Below are 14,280 nucleotides of genomic sequence, written 5' to 3' on the forward strand. Positions count from 1 at the left end.
ACAACACACGTAGTTATAAAAAGCTTTTAAGGGGGTAAAATAGGGGATGAAAGTTTGTTTAGAGCACGCCGCCGTTTGTGGGGTTTGTTTCGAAATTGGTAATTACTTTCGAGCTACGTTCACGCAGGCAAAGCCACGCGGCTCAGCGAGTACCTAATACATAAAAATAAGTATTAAGTATTAACTGATCTCAACGACATTCCGATGTAAGTAAAGATAAAAAGGGTTTAAATGACCCCAAAAGTTGATCTACCGAGCAGAACTTAAGATAAAAATATATAAATAAAAGTTGAATGTGTAATTAATTAATGCATATTATGGGGTCCTTAGGAATTTTAGGGTTGGTGATTCCAAGTAAAGTCAGATCACCGTATCGTATCAGGTAAAAAATATAATTATTCAAAGTTAATAACCCTTACCAATTATAAGATTGCTAATAAAAAAGCTTGTCTTTTTTCTTGGCTTCTTGTCAATTAGACTTGTGGTTTTTTAGTTAAACAGGGGAAACCACATTTTATCCGTTCATTAACTGTGTTAAGGAATGCCCAAAAGGTTGATAGCTACCTTAATAAAGAATTTTAAATAGCAATGTTACAATGAGTGAAAAATAATATAGAGAGTATTACAACTTGAAGGGAGATAATTGAGTAAAGGAGTCATCGGGTAAACTACAGCCCCTTATAAATCCGTTATTAGAGCGCATGTGAGAAAAAAAACCAAGTATGAGATTTTAAAATAGTAACGCACAAGTATGAGAGATAACAAGAGAATCTAACAAACATGAAAGACGAGTAGAGGACTGATCGGGTAAACTATTATAGGCCCGTATCCGTAATTCGGGCGCATGTGAGCGGAAGAGGATGTTATGTTATGCAAGACCGGGCGGCCCCGACCGTGTCTCCTCTGTACTGTACTGTACTCCCCCCCTTACCCACCACACCCCACATACCCCCGCGTCACGCTGCACGCTCCGTATGAACCATAAAAACCAAAGGTTTCAAAGGCAGTTAAAAGGGCAACGTTTAAATCACTTCATTATGGTGTTTCCGCTGCTTGTTGGTAATTATCCATGCTGATATGTGATAGTGTATGTCTGTTACTCTTTACGCTGAAACTGATTTTGATGGCGATGAAAATACTTTGAGTCCCGACTCCCTGGGCATGGAGAAGTTTTTATACCAAGAAAATTGAGGGTTCTCGTACAAAGATTTTCGGCTCGAAGTTGTAGGCAACACCCCATTAATCTACACGCATACTATTAAAGGTACAAATGACTTCGAGCTGGTGACCAAAAGCTGCGAGATAAAATTTCCATCAAACGTCCACCTGGCACTATCAAATTGATCAAATAAATTAGAAACGTGAATCTACCACCTGCCGATTCCCGGAAGCAGTTAGCTTTCGATAGCCAATGATTTGGGTCGCGTTGAGCAAATAGATGTGACATTAGGGTTGCCAGGTCGCAACCGAAAAGCCGGACAAAGTAGCATTCTTTGCCGGACACTTTTACAAAAAGCCGGAAGCCTATTGCGTACTAACATCTACGAAAAAAAATAACATCTAATAGATGAAATTATACATGACGAGCTGTCCCGGCAAATGTTGTTTTGCCGTATAAAGTATTTAAATTTTCGCCCATTTTATTTTATTGAAGCGACTAAATAAGTATGTCACCATGGCAAAGTCCATCGCTATCCCGTCACGCAAACAATGGTCGCCGTCAGTCTCGAGTTGTAATAATTTACTATTATTTATTTAACAAATACACTCATCAATATAAAAAGTACATGTTGTCCGATTCTTAACCTTAGCCGATATGCTCGCTAAGATTCACGAAAATCGGTCGAGCCGTTTTCGAAGAGTTCAACCACGCACCCCGTGACACGAGAATTTATATATGGATCCGTGTAAAATTAGTAGGATTTTCATATAAAAATATCTACTCAAAGCTCTCAAAGCCGGACTCCCTTTATTTTGGCCGGACACGCAAGCAAAAAGCCTGACTGTGTCCTGGTTTATCCAGACGCCTGGCAACCCTATGTGTCATTATCAATGTGCAAATAGATGTGCCTCTTTTAAATCAATATAAGCAAGGTGCCGTTTCTTATCGTTTCCTAATAGAAGTTTATTCAAATATTTACCCGAAACTTGGTTATTTACTTTTGATAATTGGTACAGTTGGAGAGTTAATGTATCGATGTCGTCACTTATAACGAACCAATTAAAAGTTTTCGGTTCAGTTTATAGATCTCGTTGGATTATAATTCATATCTCAGAATATTATAGAGGCTTCTTCCATTAAGACCGTTAAGTTTATATTTTATTATACTTAAAAATATTTTAAATAGTTAAGAGCAAGTAAAAAATAAAAAACTTGCTTAAGCATACTTCACATTTTATTCGCAACATTGCGTTAGAAATGTTGTATTTGAACTAAGCCAATACATATCTACTTTAAATAAATATATGTATCTAATAATTGATGATTTTGAGGAAATTCTGAAACTGATGGGTACCTATGTGACGTAAATCGTAATACATTTTATAATAAAAGTTAGATTATACTTTATCTACGCTTTATCACAGAATATATAATAAGTATTTTAGTAGTACATCATGGTAGTACCAAGATTTGTCTTACAAAACTTCTTCTTGACAGATAGAGCATATAAGTATGCAAAAAGTTTTAATAAATGTAAAAATATTTAAGTATGACATGTTAGAAATCATTAGAAACATAATTTATCGCATTTCGTTATCGAGTTTTAAAATTAGAATTCTAAAAGCATTTTTTTTCTACCGTCAGAAAAATTTGGTAATAGGCAGATGGCGGACCTATGTTACTTGGCCTGGTCAAGTCAATGTTAGACATCGGTCGGATGGGAGTTGGGACGTAACCCATTACCCAACCAAATAACGTAGGTCCGCCATCTGCCGATGGATCAATTTCTCTAATCGAATATAATATACATGATACATATTATATTCATATTATACTATGCAGGAGTAAGCTACATGCTTGTAGTGGATCATATCACGCTTCATACTCGAACTCTACATAGACTAGCGAGTAGCGAGATGAAAAGAAAACTTAAGGCTAGTGAAGACGATATTTTGATGGAATAACTTTATAAAATTGAATTCTAGCTGGTATGCATTTTAAAGTTATGAATTCTGATAAAACTGTTTAAAGTTATCGTGCATTTTTTTATTGTAATTAAAAGTTCTTAATATCTACTCAGTTATATTTAATTATGTCGCCGTTATCATGGTTGATGGTACGTTAAATGTTTATAAAGCAATTAGTCGTGCTACATTTCGCAAAAAGTATCATAAACTGCTTTACATAAAAATAAAAAATGCGGCACCGCCACGTACTATCAAGGAATTAAATTATCATTTAATTAGATCCCTTATCATAATTCATTCTGTTTTCGTTTATGAGCATATGGTAGCGACATTTGTTCACCGAACTTATTAAAAAAAAAACAGCCCTTCGCGTCTATAAACGAACATTCTCGCTCCGATAATAGCGTCTGCGTCCACGAGATAAAGCCCGAAATCGCCTGCGCCGCATTAACATATTTGATTATACAGGTGTACGAAAGCGTTTGGTCAAAATTAAAAAGTTGTATAGGTTGTATTGGCAGCGCATAAGGTTACATTTCAAACGTCGCGTCTCAAAAAAAATTTACATCGACCAAATGCCGTTGAATAAAAATGTACCACCTGCTACTATTACATGTTAGAAAAACTCCTAACGCGCTCCTCGATTTCTAACGCCATGTGTTAGATTTAAATAATTCACAATTTACCTTAAGTACCTATATAGGTAAATTAGTTACACTTTCGCGGAACGTTTTATAAGGTTTTAAGATAAGTGCAATAATAGCAGTTGCTAAAAATATAAAATAAGATTTTAATAACTAGATTTATGTTTAATAATAAGTCATTACAGTTTACACCGTCAAAAATACTCCTAGAATTCCAGATTTTATTTGCTCCAAAACGAAATAGACAAGGACAAATTTATTATTTGGGCAAGGATTTAATATTGTAAAATTAATTAAACATAACATATTCCGCTTATTTTTTTTTTTTGCAGAAAAATAAAGTTCTTTAGCAATTTGACACCCCGTATTATAGTCAAAGAGGCAAAGGTTTTAGTTGTCAAAAGTTTTATAAGTACACCTTTGCATTATAAAGCCTTCCGCAGTCCGCTATATTTCTTTGAATATACACAAAAAAGCCGCGTTTATTATATTATTTGGTTTCGTTGGGTACACGTGCCATTGGCGGATGTGGGCTCACTCGCTTCCGATTGGGATATAAATAAACATGCCATTACAGCCAGATGTTTCACCCCACACACCCGTTGACTTGATTTCTTCGCGTTTACCCCGCGGCGCGCCGTGCGGCGTTACTTGCGTTTCACTCAGGTACCTACCTAATTCACATAAGGATGCTCTTCTTTGTAACCCTTGGTCTTCTTTTATTTCAATGAAAAGTGTTATTAATTTGTTGCAATTTTTTCGGTTTCTTCCAGACGAAAGTTAACAGAGAGAATTCAGTTGCTAGTGCGCGCGTGGCTTAAGTGAATATTTCATGAACTACCTTTACAGTTGGGCATTAGTGGTATCTGCATTCTGCGCTAGTAAACTTTGTTACTTAAGAGGATACAACAGCGGCTACAGAAATGAAAAAAAAGTACGTGTAATATCTATAGCTGTCTCCCTTACCTCAAGCCTATACCGCAGAACGCGATAGAGACAACTGCAGAAAATCCAGAAAATCAACGATTCGTTGTCCCCTGATTCCTTCTCCAAAACTTAACCGATTTAAGTACTTTTTTCATTAAAGATTAAAAAAAGGCTTGAGCTATGTTCCTATGTTTTGCTTTTTTTGTATAATCTATCCAAATCTGTTTTCTGGACGTTTGAACACAGTGGAAAATCTGGCCATTTTTTTGGGTTTTTGAACGTTCATATCTTATTTAATAATTAAATTATGAAAAAAAAGAAAACATAGGGACATTGTATTAGTGGCCGTAGATATTCAGGAAAAAAATTATAACTCTACTAGCATCATCCAGGGAGGAAACAGGGGACAACGTTTGTATGGAAAAAATGGCGGTGTGGAATCCTCTTAACACATAATCTCTTAAGCTGTTGCTATCTGCTATATTGGCTCTCTCCGATACTCGATATAAAACCAAAACTATACATTTTTTTGTTTAATTACCTACTTATATTATATAAGTACTTGCATATTTTATATATTTTTAATCTGCTATATCATCTGTTTTTAACTAGAGAAGCAATCAAGACACGAGTAAAACTTTAATAAAGGCATTAAAACGGCCAAAACGCTTAACAGATAATTAATATGCATTGAATTCATTTCACGAGTTCCAAGGTGTTGTTGAAAACATCAAATTTTCATGATTTACATTATTGTCGAAGGATTTCTGCTCAAAGAGTTGATAACATTCAATTTAATAATAAATTGTAAATGTAGATTTGAATATCATAATTAATTGTAATTAACGAGTGTGGTTTCGCGGCGAATCGAAATGTTGTTTTACTTTCGATAAAAAGTTTGAATTTACAATTTTTTTTTTCTTTCGATAAAAATTTACATATAAACCTGTTTCAGTTTTTTAAATGAATTATGACTTTTTTTATCTTTCTAATGTAATATGTTAACCTATAGGGCATCAAAGACTTCTATTTAAATTGGGCATAATAATATGAATAGCTATAACTATGTTTAATATACTTAATTGATATATTTAATTGAATAAAAATGTTTCAGTTAATTTTAATTAAACAAAAGCCTTCAGGTAGCGACTAGCGATGTATACCTTGATGAAAATGACACGCATAAAAAGTATACACGACAATAATTGTGAATTGTGATGCAAAACTAAAAAGCTCTACAGATATACGCAAAAATTGATTAACAAAACCAGAAAACAGCTGGCGACATTGCATTCAAATATGCACACTTATTTTGTTGCGATAGCGGTGACTATAATGTTGCGCGCGGGCTGGTGTTTAATTTGTCATTTCGCTCTTATCCCTTCGCAATAAGAGCTACGATTGCAATATTTCTGCCTCGTCGGTTACAAATTATATCTCGGTGAGGTTTTTTATATATGAACGTTCGAACATATAGCGCCCAAAGCCTGTTCTGGAGTCGGCGCGTCCAGTGTCGCAGGTGTTTTGTGAATGCCTGCACCTCATGGATTCTCCGATATTTTAATTCGCCGCTAGTCGAATAAAACTTTACGGCGGCATAAAATTTGAATTCCAAAGGGAAGGTCTTGATTCGTACATTAATTACAAAGTGGAGTACGAGACTTTTATGATCCGATATATTTATAAAATAAAGCGACTTAATTATCGCATTATACTCATAATGCAGCCAACTTTTTGCTTGTTAACGCTGTTGAAAAAAATGTATTAACCTCCGGGTTAACTTCACGGCGAACTATAGAAAACTTTTTTATTCTTTTTTCAGTCTCAGAACTCTGAAAATTTACAATTGTCAAGGGAGTGCTTCCATCTTTTTTCGAGTACAACATTTTCTGAAGTAAATATTTATTACAGACGGTCGCATTGTCTCATTAAGAGACTCCTTTCAGCTTTTTGTGTAGGAATTAAAGAACATTGGTCTAAAGAAGCGGAGATAACAAAAATAGAATGCAAGGAAAAACGGCGGAATGAAATTTTACCCGGTCGCAGTGTTAAGAGTTAATTAGCTACAATTTAACCAAAGTAGAGCAGTAATTTTATTTAATTCTGGGTAAATTTATTTTATATGCGATAAACATTTCATAGAGTGGAAATTGGAGAATAATTTTTAATTTATTCAATATTATTTTTATTTGTGATAAGTATAAAGCATACAAAATTTCAAAAAAATAAGAATATGGACATGGCTTTACAATATTTTTTCTTGTAAAGTTGTAAACTGCATTAATAATTTAAAATAAACAAGCTACCAAAAAAAAAAAATCCTGTCTTGATTCATTTTTAAGAAAAAAATTAACATCTATTCACCCTCAGTTTAAATCCTTGAAACCCTCACTTCTTAAAATAACTTCGCGACCCTCTTGTCTTTTTATTGCGTCTTGAAGTGGCTTAGATAATTGCGGAATAGATAATGTATTCCTGATGAGGACAGCCTGGTTCATGTCAAGAGCACTTTGGATCCTCGGATTGCCACTTCTTTATGCTAAACTAGCGGACGCGAGTATCTTCTTGATATATCTAGTTACATTATTGAGAAATAACGCCCGCGAAATAAATACAGTACATATCCCATGGAAACTCTTCTTTTGGCCTACTCATACCTAATCAATATGATCAAGGGTTAACAAAAATTTAAAACTTAGCTAAGCCCCAATTTCACCAACGTATGTTAGTCAATGTTAACAGCTTGTTAAAATATCATGTCTTCTCTTTCATTCATAATTTTCTTATGAATGAAAGAGAAGACATGATACTAATTCGAGCGTTAACTTTAACAGTCGTTGGTGAAATAACCTTTTTGGTTGGGTCTGAAAGACTTTAGGAAATTGATCGCAATTTATCTAATGTAATTAAAATTTTAGTAATTTAATACGGAAGAGCAACATTGACTAAACATCCACATGCATATCTTTGCATTTATTATAATATGTAGTTACTTATTATATGTTTTTCTAAGACTCTGTCCTCCTACTGTCCCACTGCTGGGCAAAGGCCTTCCCCAAAGTTTTCCTCTCGATGAAACGCAATGTATAATATTACGGTTTAAGTAAAATTCTGCTTTAAAATATCAAAACTCAAAACTTTTATTGGCGTGCCTGCCTATTTACCATAAAGTAACAGGCAACTCCGAGACATCTTCCCCAGAGACGCGAATTCATTTTTAAATGCACTCAAGAGAATCCGCCATTTTGAGCTGTCAATAAGTTTCGAAACAGGATTTATTTTATGAGCCTCTGTAAAAATTGTTTTCCATTCGCATTTAACGCAATGCTCATCCGATTGCAATAAAACTTATTCGTCTTATTGCGGCTACAAAGAGCGCGCCGCTATATGATTAAATGGCGGCAGTAGAGCCAGTTTTCGAAAATCCTCTTTCATTCTGCATTCAATGATGCAGCACGATTTTTAATCATCGATTTAATTCCGGACCTCTACTTTGAAAAAGTTTTTAATAGAAAATGGAGTAAAAAATGTAAATAAATTGAAATAAAAATACAATTAAGTATAAACAATTTAGTAATAACGCAAAGCAGGGAAAACTTTTTGACAATAATTTAAAAAATACTTAATCTTAATTTTTATATTTCAATTATTAATAAGATAAGAGAAATTCGTTTACTTACTTACTTATATGAAATAACATTTAAAATAATTTTTAATTTAATATCAAATACAAAGATTTAGAAAATAATAATTCGCTTTATAATAAATATTATATCAGTCGCGTAGCATAATACAGTTACAATAATTATTTACATACAACTACAATAATTAATTTAATGAAAAAAAAAAACATTAGTCATTTATCAAAATTGAAAAAAGAACAACCAAAAAAGTTTCAAAAACTGTAAACTTATGCTAAACTTACTTGAGCTCTTCGATTTCACTTTTCAGGTTGTTGACATCGTTCAGGTGGAGGGTTTTCAGGATCTCAATCTGTTCGGCCAACGCCTGCAACTCCTGCTTAACTTTGATTTCAGCGCACCCAACAGTCATTAGAAAAACACAAAAAATAAAGCACCGCATTTTGAGTTCCGGGAAGCATGTGCTGCCCGCGCGACGGTCCAACTGAGAATGGCTGCGGGTAGCACTCGCGGTAGTATAAGTACGGGGCGTCCACACTTATTTTGCCTTCGATGTTCTATGGGAATAGTCCTTATATCGCAGCCGATAGAGGTGGTGTGAGATGTAAAGTATACGTCGAGGGTGCGACGCAGATGCGGCTAACAGTTGCCCGAGCCCCGAAGCCTCCAAAGTACTTACATACTAATTACGAGCGAAAATCACTAATCACGTCACATTGTTGTCAGTTTCGAAAAGCATTTTTCAGTATTCGGTACTTTTTTCTCAAATGGAACAAACAAGGGATAATAACATTTGCCACCTATTATCATAGAAAAATGTACGGTTCTGTCGAGACTATGAACTCGTAGAAATGAGCCTGTGGCTATAATAGGTAATTACAAAATTAATTGCTTCAACGGGGGTTTATAATATGTACAAGCTCATTGTAGGTACTAGGCATTATGTAAATGCCTACAAGAAACCTAAACCTTTCATAGTCTTCTATATTATCGAGAATCGCTTTGGCAACTCTACGATCTATCAAAGAAGACAGAATTAAATAAAAAAGATTAGCGAAAAATATCCAAATTACAAAATTCTCTATTTCAGTCCCCAAATTTTAACAAACCAAAAATATAACTTTCTCTCATCTCTGTGAAGAATTTTAAATTAAGTAAACGAAAGGTAAAATCAAATAGTTTCTACAATTTGCAAATGTAAAGTACGATACTAGTACAAAGCATGGCATAGGTACTATCTACTACGTCACGGTTTCTTTTCATGACAACCTGTGTATTAAATAGAAATATTTTTTCCCATTGCTTGTAGACATTTTGTGACCTTTTCTTTGTATTTTTACTAGATATAAGTATTCTAATTTTAAGAGCTTAACTTTGCGACCACAGTGACAATCGCTATGCATTATTTTCTTCTGTTCTATCTACAAATTCTAAAACATTATTCTTTGATATGAGTTTAAAACTCTATCAACATAATATCGTCGCATTTTGTACAAGAAAAGTTCTTATATTCTAAACTAAGAGCCTTAACAAGTATGAAATTGCTCGCTTAGACTCTATCAGGCAGGAATTATAACTTCATTCTGGTTCTTCAAGCGATGAGCAATATAATTTTTTAAACATATTGACAGTGTAATTATAAAGTCTTTTCATGTTTATGGCTGCCTCAACTTCATTTCCTTAGATAACATAAAAACTATTTATTTTTTACTCGACTCGATTGTGACAAAAGATGGGATATTACATGGATATTATGTTTTTCGATATGTTTGACATAAATTGTATGTAAACTGTATATTTTTATTGGCACACTCTAAAAATCTAGATGGTCATAGGCATAAATAGCTTGTCGGATTTTGGAACGAGAGGTTTCATAAAAATCGTATTCTAAATTGGTATCCACAGTATTGGTATATTAACGTAACAAGGATCTTTATTTTATATAATTGTTAATATTTTGTAAGATACAACGAGCTTAGATAGAGTATTTTATATTATACTAGCTGTCCCGGCAAACGTTTCTTTGCCATACAAAGAAGGTATTTCACCCGTATTATTTTATTGAAGTGACTAAATAAGTATGTCACCATGGCAACGTCGATCGCTATCCCGTCGCACAAAGAATGGTCGCCGTCAGTCTCGAGTTGTAATAATTTACTATTATTTATTCAACAAATGCACTTATCAATATAAAAAGTACCCAGTAGCCGATTCTCAGACCCACTGAATATGCATATAAAATTTGGTTAAAATCAGTAAAGCCGTTTCGGAGGAGTACGGTAACTAACATTGTGACACAAGAATTTTATATATAAGATTTATCCGGGCCGTAAATATGAATAAGTAAAGAATATTTGCATCTGAAAAAATTGGACTAATTTTACTCTAACCTCTATTTGCTTTTTAACCAACTTCAAAAAAACGAGGAGGTTATATGTTCGGCTGTGGATATTTCTTTTCCAGTAAGATGATTTTTGTCAAAATATTATATCTATATTATATTTTAATGATTTTTTAATTTTGTTAGTCTAGCTTAAACTCGAGAACGGCTGAACCATTGTGACTGATTTTAGTCTTAAAATATTCATGGAAATCCTGGAAGGTTTATACGGTAAGAAAATTCAGTAGTTAAGTGACACGAGGTTCACGAATCACGGGCTACCTAGTCCATCAATAAATACATCTAAACTTTGTTTGCAATCAAACACTGTGTCTTAAAGTATAATTAACTGTAAGTTATCCTTATTATTCTCGGATCTTGGCTTTCGCAATAAGATATTCACAAAGCCAAAGACTCTACAATTATTAGTATCTGTATCTGCCTACTTCTGTAAACCAATAAGATATTATCGTTACTACAAATTCTACTTGAACTGTAGCGATTCACCATTAACGTACAATATTTATGGACCTTACATTCTATAGAAGTCCGTGTGTTACATTTCCGAGCCGTGATGTGCCATCGAGGAACTACGTAGGTCCCCCATCTGTCTAGGAATCAACTTCTCTGATAGTACCTTTTTTACATGGGGAAAAGCTTTACGCAGCGGATTGGGGACATCGGCCGTACCGGTCGGCCGATCTACCCACCAACGGGGCGCGGAGCACCATAAGACCGCATGGTGCTCCACTCCCCGCTTAATGCAGAGTTGCTGGTACGATAGAACCTACTCTACCGGCGGTCGTCAACATTGCGCAGACCCGTCACTATCCTCAGTGACGGATTAAGACTACTCGATGCCCTAAGCAATCCATGCCTGTGGGCCCCCCTATCCGTATCTCAACTAGAATCGGTCTTTGAACCTTTACTCTTCTGGTGCCCCCTCAGACGTGATGCCCAAGGCAATTGCTTAATTACGGGTTCGTCACGGCGTAGTAATCCTACGCCGTGACGAACCCGAGTAACCACGAAGTAATAGAAAGCCCAGTGACATTGGGCATTTCATTATAATATTATCCATATTATTTTGTTACACTGGAAGAAATTACTAGTACAGACTTAAAAACAGGCTAGGCCTAGTTTAAGTACTAAAACATCAAATTGTACTTTAATTTTAAGTGTTTGTAATAAATACTTTAATAAAATTAAAAACACTTGTATTTAATAAGTGTTTTATCTATAAGATAACGAGAAAGCTCGAGCGTTTTCGGAATTATTGGGCCTCTTTTGCCCACCTCCACAGGGACACTTCTGCTTTTTCAAGCGCTAGACAGTCAAGATCACAATTGACACCCTTTTCTTGCGATGTGCTGAGGAGAGTGATTGACAGTCGAGAAAAGTCGTTACTTTGCAATAAAGTTATCAATATCTTATAGAACTCATACCTGCCTGAGGCATTTCCATAAAAATCAATAGCATAAAATGATTAAGCTGATATTAACATCATCGATTCGATCAAACCAGTAATGATATAAAAATGCTTCGTCCTTGGTTGATACATCAAAGCAATTTGTAATAAAATCGTTTCTGAAAGTACTATGATTGGCACAATAGTTTTCTCTTTCTTCAGCAATAAAAGAAGACAATATTTTTTATATTTTATTATCTATCGTAATATGTAGATCGTGTTTATACAAAATAATATTTATCAAATGTTTATAGAAGTTGTGTAAGATGAAATATTTTAAATTCCATGCAGAATATAAGACAAGGTCATAAAGTTTACGATTCAATCTTCAAAACTGAAAATAACATAATTATATCTAAAGCGTTGAGATATTTGAAATTGAGTTTAATGTTAAATATATTATGTACTTAAGCCGGGTGTATTCTTAAGATGAATGAATAAATTATGAAATATTATGATGAAAAAAATGTTGTTTTATTATTATTCGTTTGTTTTTTCTATTATTGTAGTCGTTTATGATAAGATACAAAGTATCCTCTTGGCTCAATTAAAACTATTAAAAATAAAATAAAATATTATAAGTAAGTATATATTTTATGAGTATAGAATGTATGCTAACTATTATGATAATACTAGAATTTGTGGTCTATGACTTCATTCGAATTTCGAACAGAAGCTATATCGTTTATTGCGCGATATACTATTGAGGATGATTTTACAATTCTCCTTACGCTGCGGTCGGAGCAGAGGGCGCTACTAGGACATACAGTAAACAATCCGAACAAAATCCGACATGTTGCACACGTCATATCAGACGTTTCTATGTGAATGAATATTCTGTGAATATTCATTCACAGAAATGTCAAAGTCGACCAAAACTTTTTAAATACTGTCTATGCTGGTGCTGCCCTCGTAGCGTCAAAACTTTGCTGTGATAATATTATGTCTTGTGCCTAAGTCCTTTCTCGAGAGGTTTAAATTAAAATATGTATTCATATTATTCATATAAAATCTGCTGCGATGCGTTTTAAGAGTTTAGAGGTACGTAGTCAAACACACCGACAGATTACGGCCCCCACATCTCCACGATGGAACGGTCCGGTAACGTGGCACGGTACGTTGACGTGACGTGTAAATTTACGTCAACGTAACGTAAAAATACACGTCTTTTTTCTTATCTTTCTCTGTTTTTAACAATAGCCTAAGCAGAATACGTATTGTGCTGTCCACATCTAGATAATGTAGTGAAGAATGTAGCAGTTTTACAAGGCATGGCGACGGACAATGTTACTATATCGTGACGTGCATTTCAGGTTACGTTGACGTAAATTTGCACGTCACGTCAACGTACCGTGCCACGTTACCGCACGGCGCACCGTCCGTTCCACGTGGACGACGTCGTGACGTGGAGATGTGGACATGTCCTATGTTCTTAATTCCTATGTACCATCAGAGACCAGATATACTATCTCTGATAAGTACCATCAAAGAAATTTATTCACATGCAGTTTGACGGACCTACGTTATTTTCGGATTATGTAAACTCAATGTAAGGTCTGTCGGCTGGGTTCGACATAAGGCGACTAAATTACGTTGGCTCGCCGTCTGCCTATAAATCGACTTTTTCGATGATACACAAGAGCATCACAAATATTTTTTGACAGATTTTTGAAAGCGAATGGTGGAAAATGTTTTTTGGAAAGTGTTTGTAAAAAAGACGAGTAATATATTCGTCACTGGCCCACTAAAACGGCTTCGCACACCAGATTGCAAACGTGAGACAAAAGAGTATGATGTCGGTTGACATATGCCGGGGCTAATTACTTATTTAGTATGGGAAAATACATTTATTTGTAGCAATTACATACATTGTATTGACAAGATTGGGTTTTAAACCACGAAGGTCATTTTTAGTTGTAGTAAGTATAATACTTTTTGTGGTGTGATTGTGTTATTTGTTGTTTGTTAGTGTTATGTGGCTGCTGCTTTTCGGTCCATGATGCACCAAGTGTGGTATAGGTATATACACATTATGCCCCGGAACCATTCCCAGGGAAACTGCCTATGAATCAAAATGATGAAATCCTTACA

General features: G+C 34.6%; 1 protein-coding gene across 1 annotated transcript in view; it reads right to left on the reverse strand.

Moving 5' to 3' along the window:
* LOC121739275 (protein scabrous-like) overlaps positions 1-8,813 on the reverse strand; it is a 28,048-nt gene extending 19,235 nt beyond the window's left edge. Inside the window, exon 1 of the mRNA XM_042131639.1 lies at positions 8,626-8,813. Coding sequence (XP_041987573.1) covers positions 8,626-8,783 — 158 coding nt within the window. The 5' untranslated portion in view covers positions 8,784-8,813. The remainder of the gene's footprint in view (positions 1-8,625) is intronic.
* Between the last annotated feature and the right edge of the window lie 5,467 nt (positions 8,814-14,280).

This window comes from Aricia agestis, chromosome Z (genome assembly GCF_905147365.1).
Source record: "Aricia agestis chromosome Z, ilAriAges1.1, whole genome shotgun sequence".
Classification (NCBI taxonomy): Eukaryota; Metazoa; Arthropoda; class Insecta; order Lepidoptera; family Lycaenidae; genus Aricia; species Aricia agestis.